Below are 19,311 nucleotides of genomic sequence, written 5' to 3'. Positions count from 1 at the left end.
TAATCTGAAAATGATACAATTGTCCATCTAGCAAAGGCACCGTGGCCACCTTCATTCTTTCTCTTGTCCTCTGGCGAGGATGAAGATGGCCCACATCCCCATCATCATTGGTTGTCTTATTGCTTCTGACAAGCAGTAGGAGGCTGGATCCTTTCATGCCATTGAGGAGGAAGCAAAGGGTGTCCCGGATGAGAGAAGCTGTATCTTTGCCTGGCAAGACGTGTATGTAGGCTTTAGTTCAGGATTCAGTGGGAAGCACCGAACTTTTTGCTCCTGAGTTGGATTGTGACGTGGCCTCCTCTGTTCATAACCACCTGCTGGTGTCTATCTTGTGTCCCAATGCCCTGCTTGGAAGGGACTTGCTCAAAGCAGGATATGATGCTCAACTGAGTCTGATAAAAACAGTTTCAGCTCTTATTTATCTTTCCTCTTTTGCCTGGGTCTTGGCCATCCCACTTGGTGGTATGAAGGCGAGTTGCTACTCAATTCCAGAGCAGACCTGCTTCCCTCAAGACAGGAAGCATCAACAGAGAGTTGCTTGCCCATTCACCTACAAGGTTTTGTGGAAAGGTATTCCAATTGGATGCGTGCCAAGTTTCTCCCAAAACATAATTGTACATAATAGTTGTAAATACTAATTGAAAACAGGAAAAATTAATGATCTGTTAATGGTATTTTCAAGGCATATGGCCCAAAAGCCCATTAGCTTTTTGCCTTTTTTGGGTTTGGGATTCTGTGCTTGTAAAAGGACTGAGAGACCTCACTGGCAATACATTTACAAACAGCACGTATGGGAGAAGTGTAGGTGTGACGTACCATACATTTTGAAAAATGTGGGTACGGAAAACTACCTTCCCTTCCCCACAATGAAGAGAGGTGTATTTTCAGAGTAATTTCAGTGTATTTTGTCATTTTCTTTCACCAGTCAATGGTAGCTTTGGAAGAGACTTCAAATACATGTTTTGGTTGAGCTAAATCAGTAATCTGTATTTATTAGCAAAACTGAAGAATTCTGTTTTGGAGGAGAGAACAGTGTCTTGGCAAGGACATCACAAAATCATTTAGGTTAGAAAAGACCTTCAAGATCATCAAGTCCAACCTTTGACCCATTGCCACCTTGTCAACCAGACCAGAGCATTGAATGCCACGTCCTGTCATTTCTTGAACGCCTCTGGGGACAGTGACTCCACCATCTCCATGGGCTGCCCCTCTTCTCCTGGACTGGAGTTGGGCTTGTGTGTCAGGTGATGTCTGTCAGCTTCCTTTCTTCCTTCCTAGGTGACTCTGGCTTCAGTGGTAGGTTGCTTCCCCATTCTGGGGCCCTGCCTTCCCACCGGCCTTCTCCCTTTCAGCTGAAGTGCCCATAGCTGCTTTGCTTTTCTCTTGCACGTGGTCTTTGATCTTCTGCTCACTTTGTTACAAACTTTTAAACTTGTGAACTAAGGATGTAACACCTCTTGGGATAGTTTTGTGGTTTAACACAGTTTTTCATCACAGCCGCTTTTGTATCAGTGCTAAATGCAACTGCAGCATCTTTGTGTGTTCCACTTATTTGAGCCACTGCCCATACTTCACTACCCCAGCTTTGTCCCGCCTCCCTGGTTGTGTGCCTTGCCATCCCTCAGCTGAGTGGTTTTTGTGGTGATCTTAAATTCAATCAAAATCACCACATGATTTGCACCATAATTCCAGATAACAAAAATACCTGCAAATATATTTTTTCTCTCACAAAGGAAGTCAAGATAATACTACCAGCTTGTGTAATTTTAATTTTCTCCTTTTTATATTGTTAATTCCATTAATATTTGTTTCACTGTCTTTTGTTATCCATGCTCTCTCTCTGCTCAGCATTTAAAATCAGTGCACCATTGTCTTTTATCTCCCTGAGTGGAGGCATATGCTAAGCTATGCAGGAGGCAGCTGTGACTTCAATAATGCAATGCTATATGTGAAAAAAAAATCTTTGGGAAGAAATTAAAAACAGACAGGCCAAAGTCTGGGCAGTGATTGTTGGATGCTTTACACTTGCTGCACTTGGGATATGATGAACTCTGTGATTTGGAAGAAGATTCACATCTATGCTCTTCAAATAAGGAAACTCATCTTAAACTAGTACTTATCAGGGAATTTTACTGGGAATGCCTCTGTCCAAGTGCCCAGCTTTCATAGAGCAGTCTGCTGTGTGAAGAAGCAGTGTGTGAAGCAGGAGGTTGTGCATGTTACAAGGTGGTGGATGTCTGACAGCCACTCAGCCTGTTAATAGTATAAATTATGTGTTTATACACACACATTAAGGTTGTATTAGCATTAAAAATGTGTCTAGCTGTAGTAGGTATAGCCACATCACTGGACACTGTCTTGGTTTAAATTGAATTACTTCAGACTTGAGCCCTTGGGACTCCTTACTGCATAGTAATTTTTGCCCCAGTTCTGTAGCTGTTTTGCCACCAGCATTCTCAAAAACACCTGCTCTTCCTTAAAAACTCAGGGCAGCAGCACTGGAAGGGACTTCCTCAGTCAGCATGTCCAGTCACTGAGTATTGCAGGAACTTGAGTCATGTAATCAGTTTCATAAATATATATCAAGCTTGGTTAAACCTCCGCCCTCTATGCCTCCCTTCCTCAAAATTGCTGTGGCATTCTTTTTTGGGTTTTAATTCATGACCTGGTTTTCCTGGTTTGTTATTGTGCTATCATTGTCTTTTACTATTAGTGAATTTTTGCCCTATCAAGTATTTATTTCTTTAGTTTTTAAGGGAAACTGGTCCTGTCCTGTCTGGTCTCTGCAGGGTCCTGGAGCCAAACTCTGTTCCCTTGCCAAAGAATGCAGGTGTGCTGGCCTGTGCCGTGTGTCACCTGGCCAGCCTAGTCTTGTTTTATAGATTCTCTCATATTTTCCTTGAGTGATCCGTAGCCGCATCTGGTGCTTGGGCTGATCTTCTCTGGGAGTCAGAAGGAATAACATGTGATTTTCCAGGGAAAACATACCTGTGCCTTATAGTGTGTGAATGCTCTCTGTGAGTGTCCCATTGCCTTTTTCAAAGTGTTAGTAATAAGGTTCATGTGAGGGCTTTCACCTTCACTGGTAAGTGTGATGTGGCCCATATGACATGCAGTGGCTGAGATGGCAGCATGTCCATCTCCTCTCTGCCCTCCTTGGCTGCACTTGCACCTGGCCCACAGCATGTCACTGTGAGGCCAATAGCTGTTGGTTCTGTCATCAGCTCCTTCCTCTCCACCCTTCTCACAGCACAGCTGGTTGTTCTTATATGCATTCCCATGCACTCAAGTGCTGTTCAGCCCTGCATTGCTCTGGTCTCCAGCATAATTCAGTTTTTCTCTCCAATAGTTTGTTCTCTTTAGTGCTGGTGACACCTCCTGATCTAGTGTCATCTTCAGGACTTCACAGTCATACCTTCTTTCTTGTTGGCCGTCCTGGTGGAAATAAGGTCAAGGCTGTTCTCAAGGCCAGCTGCTCTGCCAGAAGCCCTTCTCTTCTGTGTGCACCCCTTTCTTCTCGTGCATTTTCTGTCCCAGTTAACCTTGTCATTAGTCTCACCTGGAGATGAGAGCAGCTGGATGGGTGAACACTGTCTGAGGCAGAGCTTGGAGCAAGGTCCAAGATGTAGGAGGGTCCCTCTCTATCTTCTGGCTGTGCTGGAAGACCAGGCCTACTTCATGGAGAGCATCATAAAGGAAAAGTAATTCTCCATTGGAAAAAGGCTCAGGTCCCTTTGAGCAGGAATATGGGAAATGGTAATCTTTGCATACATCAACAAAAAAATATATTTATTTCATGGAAGACACTCAAAGTCCCATCTATGGTTACTAAATATCTACTAGATAAAAGATGTAATTTTGACTTCTTGAAGTTAGCATCAGGAACAGAAGTCTTTTATCTCCAAGCTCTGCAGATATAAAGGTAATGTTATTTCACTATGCTTCCATGGAGACTGGAATATTCTTTCAGGAGTGCATTTGTCTTTGAGGACAGCAAAGATTCCAACACAGGGCATCCAGCTCAGAGCATCTTTCCACTGATGCCAAATTGAATTTTGCCTTTTTTTCTTTTATATATTCTCAGTGTTCTTTACGCATATATTTGTAGTTCTGTAGCCTATTATTGTCCTTCTGGGCTAATAAATTCTAAAAGCTAGGTTAGAAATACAGTTAAAATGACATTATATTCTGTTCTATTTTATGATGTTTTGGCCATTTTGCTAATAATTGGCCATGTTTACAGTCAGCTTTATTTGCCAGCAGAGACCGTACGTGAGGAAGGCTGGTAATTATTTTTCCATATGAAATGCTTGTATATGTGTCTTCATGGGATTCAGGGTTATATACGTCTTAATTACTCAGTATAAAAAGGTTATTGTAATAATGCATTTCTAATATAAAATTCCTCCAGGGCTGATATGTAATGTATGCTATACTGGGAATATGGTTTGAACTTCAGGCCAAGCTCTGCAATGAAAACGTAAGAGTTTTCACACTCACCACAGCTGTGATGGCACAAATACACTCGAAATGAGGAAACCACAGTAAGCAGAACAGGGGACACTGGAGAATGCACAGAGCAGAGCAAGGGACATCAGAGAACACAGCTGGAATTTGCTGAGTTTTGTGACAAGTACAGGGTAAGATTTTGAACAAGTATGAATTTTGAGTTGGTAAATCAGTTGTGAGTTTTAACAAGTGTGCTCTAGTTGCAAGTTTAAATTGTTGGTTCTTCATGACCGAACTGCAGCTCTGTTCAGCTCATGGCCTCTTTGTCAGTGCAGTGTGGGAGTGTTAGAGTTTGGCCTTTTGGGCTGTGTCCTTTAACACAGTGCAGACGGTGTCTTCTGTTTGCTGTAACGCTTCAGAGATGGAGAAGATACAGTGTGTTACCAGAATTGACTCTTACCAATGGTGTGTTTTCTCATGGCATCAGGATCAGGTACTCACTGTACAGGTACCATGACTGCAGTCACTTGGAACAGGATCTGCTGAAGGCAAGCACTTTCCAGGAGAAAGGGTGGCATTACTTGGAGCATCCCCAGACCATGAGTCTGTCACATCAAGGCACTGAGGAGCAAGATGAGTGATAATCAGGTGGAATGCAGGGAGCTCCTTTTTACCTGTAGATGATACTGCTCTCAAGGAGCCAAAATGTTTCTAAACTTTGTGTTAGGTACAGCATGATGGAAATGCAGGAATGTTTTTATCACGGGGGGGATGACTAATGACCATTTTTCTATTTTCTGAGGGTCCATTTCAGCTCTTGAGACCAGCAAGGGAGAGCAGCTTTAAATATTTTTAAACTCTTTGTTTTCCCAAGAGAAATACTAAATATGTCTGTACTGCCTTTCTTCTAGGAATCTTCTCATGCAATAAAGTCAAGTTAATGTTGGTGTAAAGTAGACAACTAAATTTCTTAATCTTCTACTTCATCTTTGCTAAATAAATGCCTGTGGGGATAAAAAGCTGAACATATAATCACAGAATGGTTTAGATTGGAAGAGACCTTGAAGCCCATCTTGTCCTACTCCCTGCCATGGGCAGGGTCACTTTCCACTATCCCAGGGTGCTTCGAGTCCCACCCAACTGGGCCTTGGACACTCCCAGGGTGGAATAAGTCAACCACAGCTTCTCTGGGCAACCTGTGGCAGGACCTCCCCACCCTCACAGGGAAGAATTTCTTTCTAATATTCCATTTAACCCTGCTCTCTGGCAGTGGAAGGCCATCTGAGCGTGTCTGTGGCCTCCTCTGGACTCACTCCAGCAGCTCTACATCCTTGTGGTGAGGACCCCTGGACTGGAGGCAGCACTGCAGGTGGGGTCTCACCTGAGTGAAGTTGGGGGAAGAATACCCTCCCTCACCCTGCTTCCCATGGTAAAAGGAAACCACAGCTGCCTCAAGTGAGGGGTTTTCTCCCAACACAGCTTTCACCCACAGCCCTGCACCCTCACTCGGGTCTGGACTGAACCCCAGCACTCCCTTTGCTGGGCCCCCACTGCACACACTGTCAGCCACCACAAATTAAGGCCACATAATAAGATTCCTGCATCTCTGTGTGTCTCTGTCTCTGTTTGGTTTCTCACTGATGTGATGATTTCTGATAATATGTTACTATTTTTAGTCATTTTCATCCTTTGCAAGAGACAAGAAAGCAGGAAGCCAAGGAATTCACAATGTACCTCTGCTCTTTAGAGGCATATTCTTTCTTTGGCCTTGGGATGATTTTTTGCTATTTATTCTCCCTCTAAAGAGTAGTATGTGAGCCATTGCTGTTTGCCATAATCCTGGATTATTACAGAACAGTGATCCTACTTAAAATCTGGGGATAGACCCTAGAAGAAAAATAATCCATGTGACATTTATTTTTATATATATATATATATATATATATATAAGTTTCATATTCCAGTTCTCTTAGATGACTGAGGTGATTAACTGTTTAAATGGCTCATATTCAGAAATTATTCTTTGAAATTAGGTGTAGAGGCTCTGGAAAAAAAAGAGAAAAAGTAATGAAATACTAACGCTTTGGTCAGCCTTGCTGTTGCGAACTCCTGGGGCTGGGGGCTATTTCTGCTTCCAGTGCATCCGCTTCTTTGTCATGATGGGAGACAAAAAAAAAAAAAAGTACCTAATTTCTTTACCATCGTTGGAATTCTTGTGTCCTTTTTATTTCTCTTTTCTGAAGGTCTTTATTGCATCTCCATAAAGCTGGAGTTGAAAGCTGTGAGTTCTTGAGGTGAGAGTGTGAGCTGAGCTCTGTGCAGTGAAGCCATCAGGGAAAAGCAATGATAGCATTTGGCCCTGGGAATGAGAAACCTTTGAAATCAAGGGCAGCTGCAGTAGCAGGCTCAACCCGGTATGCTACACCACCACCAGATTTTTCTCTTGCCTCTTGGCAGCACTAAAGTAGAAGAATGCAGTCAGCAAATTTGCGATGCAGTGTTAAAACTCAGTAGCTTGGGCATTGGGGTTGTGGCAGAGTGCTTTGTAAAGAGTGTATTGGGTTATTTTAAGATGTGTTTAATAAGTCTATGAGGCTATGCTGTTTGGTTGTTTCTTTGGGGTTTTTTGGTTCCCTACTTGGATTCAAACTGACAGAGAGCAGGGTTAGCTTGGGTATTGGGAAGAAATTGTTCCCTGTGAGGGTGGGGAGGCCCTGTCTCAGGTTTCCCAGAGAAGCTGTGGTTGACCCATCCCTGGAGGTGTTTGACCCATCCCTGGAGGTGTTCAAGGATAGGTTCGAATGATGCTTGGAGCAATCTGGGCTAGTGGAAGGTGTCCCTGCCCATGGCAGGGTGCTGGGACAAGATGGGCTTTAAGGTCCCTTCCAAACCAAGCCAGTTGTGTGATTCTGTGCTCCTGTTAAACGTTTATAATGAAAGAGCAGTATTTGTAGTGTCTGCTTTCAGAAGTCATTGGGATTGTACTGTTCTGAGGCCAGAATTGTTGATTTGATTCCTCTGAAAATTCCATGCCCTTAGGAAGGTTTGCTAGTTAGCGTGAGTTAGCATTCACAGAACTTTGGAATTTCATCTTTGGGCATCAAACGTCTGTGTAGACTAAGATAAAAAACATGAAAAGCAAGAGAGTAAATAATAAGGATTCTTTTTCTGTTATAACTGGGTTTGATGCTTTTTGTGAATATTATAGACATAAAATGTTCTGATGGGAGGGAGACTTATGAATTCATGCTCCCTCTGCCTGGTTATTTTTAGAAAGTTCAAAGAGTTGGGGTGATGTACTAGATCCTCTTCAAGTTGCTGAGAAATTCCCACAGCTTCAACAGATTGTATAGTCCCTCTGAAAAAAAATGGAAAAAGTGAAATGCTGATGGATATTTGTTTACTGACTTTTATTCACTCAATAACATGTACATGCAGTATGACTGCCTCTGGGAGCCTGATTAATAAAAAAAAAGTTAAAAAAATTAAAACTTTATGCAGTTTGTGTTCTCTGTTTCTCTTGCCCTGTTGCGAATTTTCAGCACCATGGGAAGGCACAGTGCTGTAGAGAGCACTGGGGATTTCTTGTGTGCTGGGGAGACACTTGATAGATTGAGTTTGGGCCAGAGAGATGCTGGAGCCAGTCTGGCTGCTCATCTGGGCTGCCTGCAGCGACATGCCTTGGGCTATAAGCCGCAACTTGAGGGCTGTGGTACGGCATCATGCTGGAAATGAAGTGCTGCCTCTGCTGGTTGTCTCTGGAGGCTTTCATTCACAAGAGTAACTCATGTGAACGTCAAGTGCCTGTTTTCTCCGAACTTCTGGTGCAGCTTAGTTGTACTTGTGGGTGTGCTCACATCTCTGGCCAAAGTTAGTTAAATCTCTGCTGTTTCTAGTGGCTAGTGAGGTGTTTCCCTGGATGCTGTATGGAATGTCTGTTGTGGCTTACTGGGAAAAAATAAAGCCTGCCTGGATACCCTGGTAAGAGCTCACTAGTGCCATGAAGGATGAGCATCAGTGACATCTGGACATTAGGAACATGGCAAAGCTGTGGCAGGAATTATTGCGGGTAAACCAGGACTCCTGAACAACTGACCAATATGATCAAGCAGAAGCTGTTTATTGTTTACATCACACACACTTTTATAGATTCTACAAACTACTAAGATCGCACTTCTTGATTGGTCCCTTTGTCTTGTTCCCTCGTTCTCTGCCTCCCTTTCTCAGTGTCCGTGATTGGTTACCATGCAGGTATTCTACAGTCCTCTGTTATCTAGTTCTTGCGATCCTGGTATGCAATCTCTCAGCTTCTTCGTTCTTATTTTAGCACAGTTTATGTCTTAGTAACCTTGACAAATTCCACGGTGCCCTGAGAAAATTCTGATAAGAACAGTTACAGATGATATGGCTGGTGCACACTGAGGTCTAAGTTGTTCAGATACATTGCTACAAGGAATCCTCTCCTTGTTCTGCTGTGTTAGCTGCTCACTTGACTCTGGATTTGGGACTTTTCCTGCTGTCAGAGCTTGTGATGAGCATGGAGAAGCTTGGGTGAAATGAATTCTGATGTCAGAGCAGGTACAAGGTGCTGCACAGCCAGGAACTGGGTCAAGCCCTTGGGCCCCTGCACACAAATGCCATCATTTGTTCTCCTCAGCACCATCTTGCAGTGCTTTTATCTAAAATGCTGTTCTGCCCTACAAAAACTTAGGGTATTAATTTTTAATATAGTTGTCTCCATGTCTTTTTTCCAGGTGCTTAATTGATTTCTAGTTTTATGTTTTTTGATTACTTTTGGGTTGCAAAATAGGAAGGTATGAGGAAAAAGACTGAGCCATATTTGTAGAAGAGTTAAAGTTAAGAGCGAGGAGGAGGGGTGTTGCGTGTTCCTGGGTGGAGAAATGGGAGCAGGAAAGTGATGAAAGCTGAGCCACTGCGATGTAATGGGGATTTAGCCCTTGACTGTAATTAAAAGGGTTCATCAGTAAAGCTTTAGCACAGGGTGCTTCCAGCAAAATCCTATGAGATAAAGATTATACCAGGAAAACACTCTCTTGGAATAATTTCCATCAGCCTCTAGATGGAGCAAGTGAAACTGCTGCTGCTCAGATCTGTTGCTCATTGTCAGTGTTTGTTAGGAGTTCTTTTCCTTTTTTACTCATTCTGAAATTATATTGTTGTTCTGAAAAAGCATTAAAAAATCCCCAAAATTTGCAATGCAGGTTGTTTTATAAAGTTCTCAAAATCTATAAAACAGGTTGCTGGGTGACTGACTAAGTGATTTCAGTGTTTAATTGACATCTCAGGAAGAAACACACTTAAAAATCTAAACCCTTGAACAATCTTAAAATATAGTCAATAAGTAAATGTTTAGCCTCTGAGATGACTTCTTTATAATGGAAGAAAGGTGTTGTCATTGCACCTGTTACTAGAAAATTCTGTGCAAAACAGCCATAAGTGGGAACCTCCCCCAAGCCCTTATTGCAGTAAATTTGGACAAGAAGAGTAATAAAGTTAAAAGCTCAGTTAGAGGTTAAAGGCAGTGCTGAACACTGAGGGCAGGGAAGCAAGAAATGGCTAAAGTGTGTTTGATGGTTTCTGTAAACACAGATATGTAGGAATGCAAACTGAGTCACTGCTCCCAGGAATTTACTGAGCAGTTTTAAAAGTTTGCAAGAATCATAAGTAATTTGGCTTTCAGTCATCTGGAGAGAGGATCCAATTTATAATGATGCTTCCAGCGTCCCTGCTAATAATTCCAGTAAAAGCAGTAGGAAATGGACAGAGGGTTTACCCTAAGAGTGCAGCAGTAGAGATTGGTTCATGTGCAGAACTTAACAAAATAATATTACTGAGCATTTAAATGTGTTAGTTTCCCTGAGAGTCTTTGCCAAAAAGAAAAGATTCTTACCAGTATCTGTCTCTTTTGAAGTAAAACAAAGCTTTAATTTGTTAAATTGAAATTCTCATGGCCCTGAGCAGTGATGTTTGTGGAGAGAACAATTCCCCCATGCAGAGGGCAGAGGGAGAGGAATTTTCCTCCCCATTATCCATGCTTTTAGACAGAGGAGGTTTCTCCAGCCAGTGTGCATGTGCTGGTGAATCTAATGGGCCTGGACCTCAGGAGGATTTGACAAACAGACGGAGAGAGAGAGGCAGGGTCAGGAGCAGAGCCTTGTGAGCTCTTCACAGGCCCCTCTTAATTCCTGTGGGCTCCTCTTGGCCCATAAACATTTTTAAGGGTGGATTAAAGCCTGCTTAGCTTAATTTCCTTCTCGCTGTCATCTTCAGCAGCTCCAGATCCAGGGTTGCTCCCAACCCTAGCTGTGCTCATGCAGCTCAGCTAGGTGTTCTAGTTACTGGACTGGGTGGTGCAAATAATGCTGTACTTCTGGCTTCGTTGGGTGGAACTGTTCAGGAGTAATGTAACAAGACTTGAATTTTTGGGTTTATAAGCCAGGCCAGGATGTGTACTGCAGCTGGTGGGATAGCTTTGCAGTACTGTGGCCTTGCGAGCCCGGTGGTAACATTCAGGCTTGGTTTGCTAGAGAGAGGCACGTATTCTTTGAGCCTTAGAGACTTTCCCACCAATTTGTGTCTGGGATAGTACTAGAAGCAGCTGTTTCTAAATCTAGATGTGTGGGCTATGGGTCATTATTGCATTAGTGTATTCTGCAGAAAACCTCTGATAACCATGTATCACACAAGAACAAGGCTGGTCCTGCAGAGATGTGGAGTTGCATTCACTTCCCAGAGATCCTGCTTAGTTTAAATATTTCATGATACTTTATGATATGATATATGATGCTTTATTATATGATATGATGCTTTATTAAATGATATATTATATGATTTAATGGTATTATACGATACTATATGATATTTCATTATATGGAGCCCTTGTGGCTCCAGTTCCTACCATGAGTTGTGTAATATCCCACAGTGGAGGTGAACAGAATGTTCCACATGTTTTACTCTGCTCTTGTGTGCTGGTGTCCACAGCAGGGAGTGACTAAAGCTCACAGGCGAAAAGTGACAGTTTACAGAAACAACATCCTGAAATCAGGTATTTTCCTGTTGTGTTTTTGTCGTGAAATGAGTGTTTCTCTAAAACCTTTCTTTTGGTCCAGTGTCCTGTGCAGGAGTCACACTGCTGCGTGCAGCTGCCTCTGTGTTGATGATAATGGGAGTGAGCAGCATCAGAGTTGGAGCTTAGTTTTCCAAAAGACTTGCACATTTCTGCAAGACTTGTCCCCCCACAGGAATTTTGGATGGAGCTTTCTACATTTGCATCATTAGAAGAGTTAGTCTGAAAATACATAGGTATTTTTAAATACACAATTGTAAATAAAATTTTTCTTTTGTGACATCAAATTTAACAGGAATCAAAATTCAGCCTGGCACAAAGAAGACCAACATTGCTGAAGATGATAAAGTTGTGCTGGTTTACAGAACTCGTGTTGGACCATAGTTTATGTGTTTATTATGCATTAAAGATAACAATAAGTTTCTAATATGAAATAGATTCTTCACCTTGATAAAGTGCTGTTGTGCTACCTACAGTACTTAAAAATTCTTATTTCTGATTTTGTAATTTATATTCCCTCACTTTATATTTTCTCAAATTTCTATTTTTGTGAGGAAAGGTAGGGCAAACCCATTTTGGATGTAATGCTCATCTGCACCTCCTTCTCCACTTCTTCCCTATGCAGAAGTTCATAGAGTTTGAAGATGCACTGGAACAGGAGAAGAAAGAACTACAAATCCAAGTGGAACACCTTGAATTTCAGACTCGACAGCTGGAGCTGAAGACCAAAAACTATGCAGACCAGAGTAAGCAAAGCTGTGCACCAGACATCATTATACACATGCCTTCCACACACATACAGTGCTACTTTAAAAATAATCTTCATACTTTTTTTTTTGGTTTAATGTAATTTGTACAAAGCCCAAAATATCTGGTTCTCACATACTTTGATGTAAAATTCTGAGCTTTCCCAAGGGTGGGATGTATCCACACTAATTCAGTAGAGGCTACATTTCTTCTCTTTTGTGGTCAGTCTTTCCAGATGCAAGGTGTAAGACTTGGACCTTTGAAATCTGGTTTCTAGTTTCTCCTTGTAGAATCTTCCATTCTTAGAAAAATCATCACATTAATTAGTTAGTTAGTTACTTAGTTTGTGTATTTGTTTTTACAAATACTTCGTTAATAGGTGCAGGCATTGAAGTTCCCCTCAGAATTTGTTGGTGTTTCGTCCAGTACTCCTGCTCCTCAAGTAGCCAGAAGAGCCAGTCTCAGAGGACGATAAATTGTTGCCAAACTAAGATGCTTACAGGACACCAGGCTACTGCTGAAAAACTTCTGTGGTTTTATTGCATTTATGGTGCAAAATCGCTGGTATTGGGAACATGCAAGTACCCATGAACTAAGAGTGTAACAGAGGCTAAATCCCACAATTTTGTTTGTTTTATTCACTAGGTATAAGTTAATTTCTAAAAAAATAGGCTTTGTTTCTCAAATAGTTTATTTTGAGTGCCAGATGTATGTTAGCTGATAGTTGGGATCTTCTCTTGGCAGTTTCTCGACTGGAAGAACGTGAATCGGAAATGAAGAAGGAGTATAATGCTCTGCATCAGCGTCACACAGAGGTAGGATATCATCTTTCTAAATAAATAAGCTCTTTGTCTATATCTACATGACTATATCATGTCAAAGAACTCAGCTTTACAATCCTAGTGATGACTAGAGCTTCTGAACTTGTTTTTGATGTTGGGAACATCAGAAATACCTGACTGGAGGGTATAAAGAGGATGGAGTCAGGCTGTGTTCACTGGTACCCAGTGGAGACAGCTGGCACAAACTAAGACACAGAAAGCTCACTCTGAACAAAGTAGTAGTAACTGCTTTCCTGCAAGGGCAATTAGCCATGGCACAGGTTGTTCAGAGGCGTGTTGGAGTCTCCTTCCTTGGAGATATTCATAAGCCACCTGGATGCGTTCCTGTGGCTACCTGCTCTGTCTGGCCCTATTTCAGCAGGGGCTGGACTAATGGACCATAGGACATTCCTTCCAATCTCAGCTGTTCTGTGATGCTGTGCACAGTGCCCCCCTACCTCATCTCCCATTGCCAGCGAGCCTCATGTTGTTTATTCAAGGCTCTTTGGTTGTGAGATTCAGCTGAAGTGATTTCAGACACTATTTGCTGACAAATTTTCTATCAGATTAGACCATTCACTTACATCATCAGCTCAGAAGGCAACAGTAAACACAAGGAAGTCTGCAAAAAAAACCCCAGGGGATTGGAAGTGGATACCCTAGAAAATTAAATAAAAGCAGAAAATGAGCCTTTCCTTCTCATCTGTTTGCCTCATGGATTTTTCTCTCCTCACAGATGATCCAGACCTATGTGGAACACATTGAGCGATCTAAGATGCAGCAAGTTGGAGGAAATAACCAAACTGAGGGCAGCGTACCTGGGAGAAGGTAGGGCCATGACCTTTCCCTGTGACGTGTCACCTGGGAACTTACACACTGAGTGTGTGTGTTTGAGAGAGAAAACAGAGCAGGACCTTTCCCTGGGGACACGGATTGTAGCTGAAGCTCTGTTTTAGTGGGTTCTGGGTGAGTTGTGGGTACTTGATGGTGACGAGCTTTCTATGTTGTTTCACAAAGGTGAGGCTTTATCTTGCTGCTGTTGATGGGGTCTCTGGAAAACACGTTTACGTTGTTAGGTAGTGTGTAAAAGTTTATAGAATAGATGAAGGTGTCAAATAAAATGTTTATGTGTTTACATGTCTTTGTGTGTGGGATAGGCAGCAAAACCGTAGCAATTAAATGCATTAGCCATTACAGGATTTTTTCACCTGTTGTTCTTTCAGAGGAAGCTTTCTGTCAGTCACCAAAAATCCTACTTAGGTCCAAGAAAGGGATTTTCCTCCCTTCCTGCAGTGTTTGGGGTCTGATTAGAAATAAATTGTCTAAAATAGACGAATCAATTGAGAAAAACAAAAAAAAGGTAGATGTCAGCTTTCCTAGGCAGATGAGGGGTGTAGAAAGCTTGACAGGACATGGTCTAAAAAGAACCAGTAGCTTGTAAGTGCTCATCTGTTCATAAAATTTCCCTTATCAGACTATTTTTCTTCCTTCTTTTCTATCCCTCATAGTCTGGATATCCAGAGTGTGCGCCCAGAACATGATCTGATCCTAGTGTTAGAGATGGAATGGGATAAGTGTGTTAGGCTTGTTTCTCTCCCAACTTACACTTCTGGAAGTAAGAATATATCTGTGGAAGTGCTTACCATAAAATCTAAAAGTACCGTAGGCAAAAGCAAACTTAGAACATCTCTCTTTTAAAGGGTGAGTCCTGTGTGCACCTGTCATTATTGAGTCATAGAATCATAGAATGTCCTGAGTTGAAAGGGAGCCACAAGCATCACTGAAGTCCAACTCCTGAGTTGGACTGCGTAGTAGAAATAGTTTTTAATTTCTTCCTTTCTTAAAAGCTTTTGCTTCCCTGACACTTAAATAACCTGATATTAATTATGGCTTTATGTTAACATTCCATGAAAGAGTTGCCCAGTGAAAAGTGTTGCTGGTTGCATCTACAAAGACTGCCAGTCTCAGTTGGTGAAGGGCAAAATTTTCATCAAGAATTACTTTTTCATGTCAGAGAAGTTAGTCTTTTATCCTTTAAGTGTGGTATATTGCTAGTGTCCTTGAAGAGAAACACTGTATGTCTGTGAAAAGCCCATGATAGGACTGTGATCCAAGTCTGTAGGAGCTACCAGTGGGAAATGGGAGTTTTTCCTTAATTTCCAGCTTTGCGTGTGTGCGTGTGTAGCTCTGTTTGTTGTGCTTGTGCACAGCACCTGGGCCAGGTGTGTTTTGATGTAATTGTACAGCTGGAGGGAGGAACACCAGTGTTTGTGGATCCTAGTGCACTGGGTGGGCGGACAGGCATAATTTCTCATGACCTGTGTAACAAATTTGGGTGCATTTATTTAAAATCAATGGGGCTAGGGAGAAGTTTCTGCCGCAGCTTTTGTGGGGGTGGTGTGTATCAATGGCCATCCAAGAGGTGTAATGAGTTTATACCTGTTGCTATTGAGTAAGAAACGACACAGACTCTACAGAAGGCTGGAGAGTCCTGCATAAAGCACGCCTCTTTACTTCAGATCCTCTTTTATACATTGTTGTGATGCAGATAGGCCTAGTTGGTCAATTAATCAATACATTTCACCTGATTGGCTAATTAACAAGACGCCTTTCTTATAAACAATTGTTGAGAAAAACAAGAAAACAGAGAGTAGGAAAACACCACCTGCAGGTTGTTTATGAAAATAAGCTATCATTGTTTATCTTCAACTCCCTAAAGTCTCTCAGACCGATTCTGGGAAAGCTTATTTAGTTTTCTCGTTCTCTGACCAGGCTGTCACATCCACAGTACCCACTTCCACATGGCATAGGCGTTGCAGTGCATGTGTACCTTGTGTCTGTGTTAGGTTGCATGTTTGCATGACATTTGCTCTCTAATGGTTGTTCTTTTTGTCTCGCTTTTTGTGGAATTGCTGCTGTTTGGCTGTTATGTTTGTCACTGCAGTCATCGCCAGTCCTGGAGGAAAAGGTAAATCCTATTGCTGCATCTGAACTTTATTAATCCAAGTGTTGGAGGTTGCTGTGGAGTGGTGATGGTGTGATGCTGGGAATGTATTGTACTGGCATATTTGCTCTCTGTGTCTACTGGCACCTGTGCTGGACTTGCTGGTTCAGGGGCGCAGAGGGAGCCATGGAGCTGGGATAACACAGCAGGGAGAAGCTTGTGCATGCAAATGCAGAAGACACACAAATTTGTTCCCAAAACAGGATCAGATGTCTGGGATGGGATGTTTACACTTTGCATCCCCATATGTTTTAAAAAGTCATAGAATCATAGATCCATAAAATCATAGAATATCCTGAGGTGGGAGGAGCCCATAAGGTTTATCAAATCCAGCTCCTGTCCCTTTGCAGACACCCCAACAATCCCATCCTGTGCCTCAGAGCCTTGTCCAAATGCTCCTGGAGCTCTGGCAGCCTTGGGGTCATGACCATTCCCTGGGAAACCTGTTCAGTGCCCACCACCATCTGGGGGAAGAGCCTTTTCCTGAAATTCAGCCTGAAACTCCCCTGACACAGCTTCATGCAACTCTGTCAGGTTCCAATAAATTTCTTCTCTCTTATTTTACACTAGAGAGCAAGCCATGCCTGATTTTTGAGTGGAAGTAGAACAAGTGTCAGTGTCAGTAGGTTTCCAAAGGCACTTTTGGCTGATGGTTCGGCAGGGAGTGCAGTGCATAGAGCCCTCAGAGAGACTAGTTCTCCTCTTTAAATGCTGACAAACAAACTGTAGTTTTGTTATGTTTTGTAAACTTTAGGATGTTGCTTGTAGAACATCCTAATCCAGGTTTCGGCCGGTGCAAACCTTTATTGGAGAGTGTGCTGTTCACCTTGTAACTCAAGGTGGAACTGTCAAGTTTAAAGACTCACCCTGGCTGGTCCTGGAAAGATTTGGGTATATGAGAGCGACTGCAGCACTCCAAGTTTAAACCAAAATGAGTCTAAATGAGGATACTTTAAATTTATTTGCATTTAAATTTGGTAGCCAATTTCAGGACTGCAAAACTAGAGTTAGCTCTTACTTCCCCTTTCCTGGGAGGTTTTGAAGAGGCTTGAAGGTGTTTCCAAAGAAATTCATCAAGGAAATTTCCTAACAGTCTCTGCTAAAATTCTTTCCTGAAGATTCTACAGCTTCTGATGCTACTGAGACCCTGTAGCTCTTTAACAGGGACTGTGAAATTCTCACACTTCCTCTCCATTTGGTGGCTCCTGTATTTCCTTGTGTCTTAAGTATGTATGTGTTTGCATATCAACAAAAAAAAAAGTATAATTTAATGTCTCTCAGCATACTTTGGGGGCAGCTTTTATATGTCTCAGTGCTGTCAGTGAGTTCTGTCAAGTCATTCCAGCATAGTCACTAGGATATTCTGGCTGCACCACTTGTTTGACGAGGACTGTTCTGCAGTTATAGGAAACTTTCTCCTGCTCCATAGACCTGTGAAAGCAAGACTCTCTTGAAACTATAATTCGGTCCTGAAGAAAAGAAAATATATAAAACTAATGGTTAAAGCATCTCAAAAAATGGCCCAATTTTGTTTTCTCCATAAAAAGAGAGATTTTTTTTTTTTTTTAAGTAGACTCTTGGGTTATTTCTTGAACTGTATAACTAAGAATTTTCTGATATTGTAGCATAAAGTGCCTCTAATTTCTAGTTTTGAATGCTTTTATGATCTCTTACACATAATTAACTCTACTTTCTGTGGTGCTTGTGTCAGTGCCAGGGTGAAGATTTCCTAGGAGGGGAAACATTTGCCTAGTATGTTATTTAGAAGCTTTTGTAGAAACTTGAAACCCAGCTGTTAGAAACTTTCAAGTCCTTGGAATGATAGCAGTGGGATAAAGAGAAGTACCTACAGCAGACAGGCAGAGGTAATTGTCCTTTGGCATTGTGACCTAGTAGGAGCAGATGTAAGTGGCAGGTTACAGTCATAAATTGGGATTTAGACAAACATGAATGTTTTCACTAAACCTTTGGCAATTATTTAAGTCACAAATAGCAAGATGCCTTTGGTAGTGGAAAGGAAAAGCTATAAGGAAACTGACAATTCCTACCACATAGAAGTCTGGGTTTGAATCTGTGGAGAATGATAGAATCATTACGGTTGGAAAAGACCTCTAAGGTCATCAAATCTGACCTTCAACTGGATACCCTCACGCCTACTAAATCATATTGCAAAGTGCCACATCCACACACCTTTTGAATGCTTCCGGGGATTGTGGCTCCACTACTGCCCTGGGCGACACATTTCCATGCTTAACCACTCTTTGAGAGTAGTTAAGAAGGAATTTTCTGGAATACCCAACCTGAACCTACCCTGGTGCAACTTGAGGACATTTCCTCTTGTTCTATTGCTTGTTACCTCTGAGAAGGTTAATGATGTTTTATCAGTGATTTGTGTTCCTCCAAAATCCAGTTACATGCCTCCTTTCTAAGAGGGTTTGTGTATGAAACTGCATGTACAAGTCTAGTATCTTCAGAAGAGGATTTTAGTGCAGATTCCTAGGAAAAGTGCGTCCCAAGCAGGCCATGCTGGAAATACCTTTCTGCCCCATCTTGCCTATCCAGGACAGGCCACAGGAAGCCTTTTTGCCTATTTGAGGTAGGCACTGATGCAGCAATGCAGCATGCTGGGGTGGCTGCGCAGTGCTTGGACTGAGAAGGTTGGGCATTGTGGTTTCTCTCAGCAAACATTGTCTCCTCTGCTGGACACTCCATCTCTGTCCTTCCTAAAAGAGCTGGCAGATGTACCACCCCCAGTGTTAGTGTGTTTGCTCTGTCCCAGGGGCCCTGTAGCAGTTGTTAGCCATGGGCACAGGTGAGGTGGCTGCTCTTGTTTCCCAGTCTGGGCACGACACCCAGTGCTGATGATCATTACAGAAAGGCACATAGTGGTCTGCTGTTACAATAGTGTGCTACAGAAGGGCAGGTTTCATCACACTCCCAAGATTAAGCAGAAGCCCTGTACAGGAATAGGTGAAGTAGGATTGAGTCCGAGTATGGGTGCACATCACACAGAGAATCATTTTAGTTCAGCTCTGCAGGGACTGGAGTCAATTAGAGATACCCTGAACCCCATTTGCTGGGTTCGGCAAGCTGCTGTCACAGTCTTTCCACCTCCACTGCTTGCTCTAGATTTTCTCCCACTGAAGCTTGATCTCAAAACCTGTGCCAGCTTTTATGTTCAGAATCAAACCTGCAGCTAGTGA

The 19,311-nt window shown here is 42.3% G+C and overlaps 1 protein-coding gene across 31 annotated transcripts in view; it reads left to right on the top strand.

The window, feature by feature from the left end:
* MAPK8IP3 (mitogen-activated protein kinase 8 interacting protein 3) overlaps positions 1–19,311 on the top strand; it is a 76,427-nt gene that overhangs the window by 11,518 nt on the left and 45,598 nt on the right. For 18 of the 31 annotated variants that reach the window (XM_038151404.1, XM_038151411.1, XM_038151400.1 and 15 more), the window contains exons 2-5: positions 12,162–12,282; positions 13,028–13,098; positions 13,841–13,932; positions 16,049–16,072. In XM_038151404.1, the coding sequence (XP_038007332.1) occupies positions 12,162–12,282; positions 13,028–13,098; positions 13,841–13,932; positions 16,049–16,072 (308 nt within the window). The remainder of the gene's footprint in view (positions 1–12,161; positions 12,283–13,027; positions 13,099–13,840; positions 13,933–16,048; positions 16,073–19,311) is intronic. The other 13 variants (XM_038151431.1, XM_038151408.1, XM_038151406.1 and 10 more) reach the window with 1 other exon arrangement.

This window comes from Motacilla alba, chromosome 14 (genome assembly GCF_015832195.1).
Source record: "Motacilla alba alba isolate MOTALB_02 chromosome 14, Motacilla_alba_V1.0_pri, whole genome shotgun sequence".
NCBI classification, from domain to species: domain Eukaryota; kingdom Metazoa; phylum Chordata; class Aves; order Passeriformes; family Motacillidae; genus Motacilla; species Motacilla alba.
This window is presented reverse-complemented; position numbering and strand designations above follow the sequence as displayed.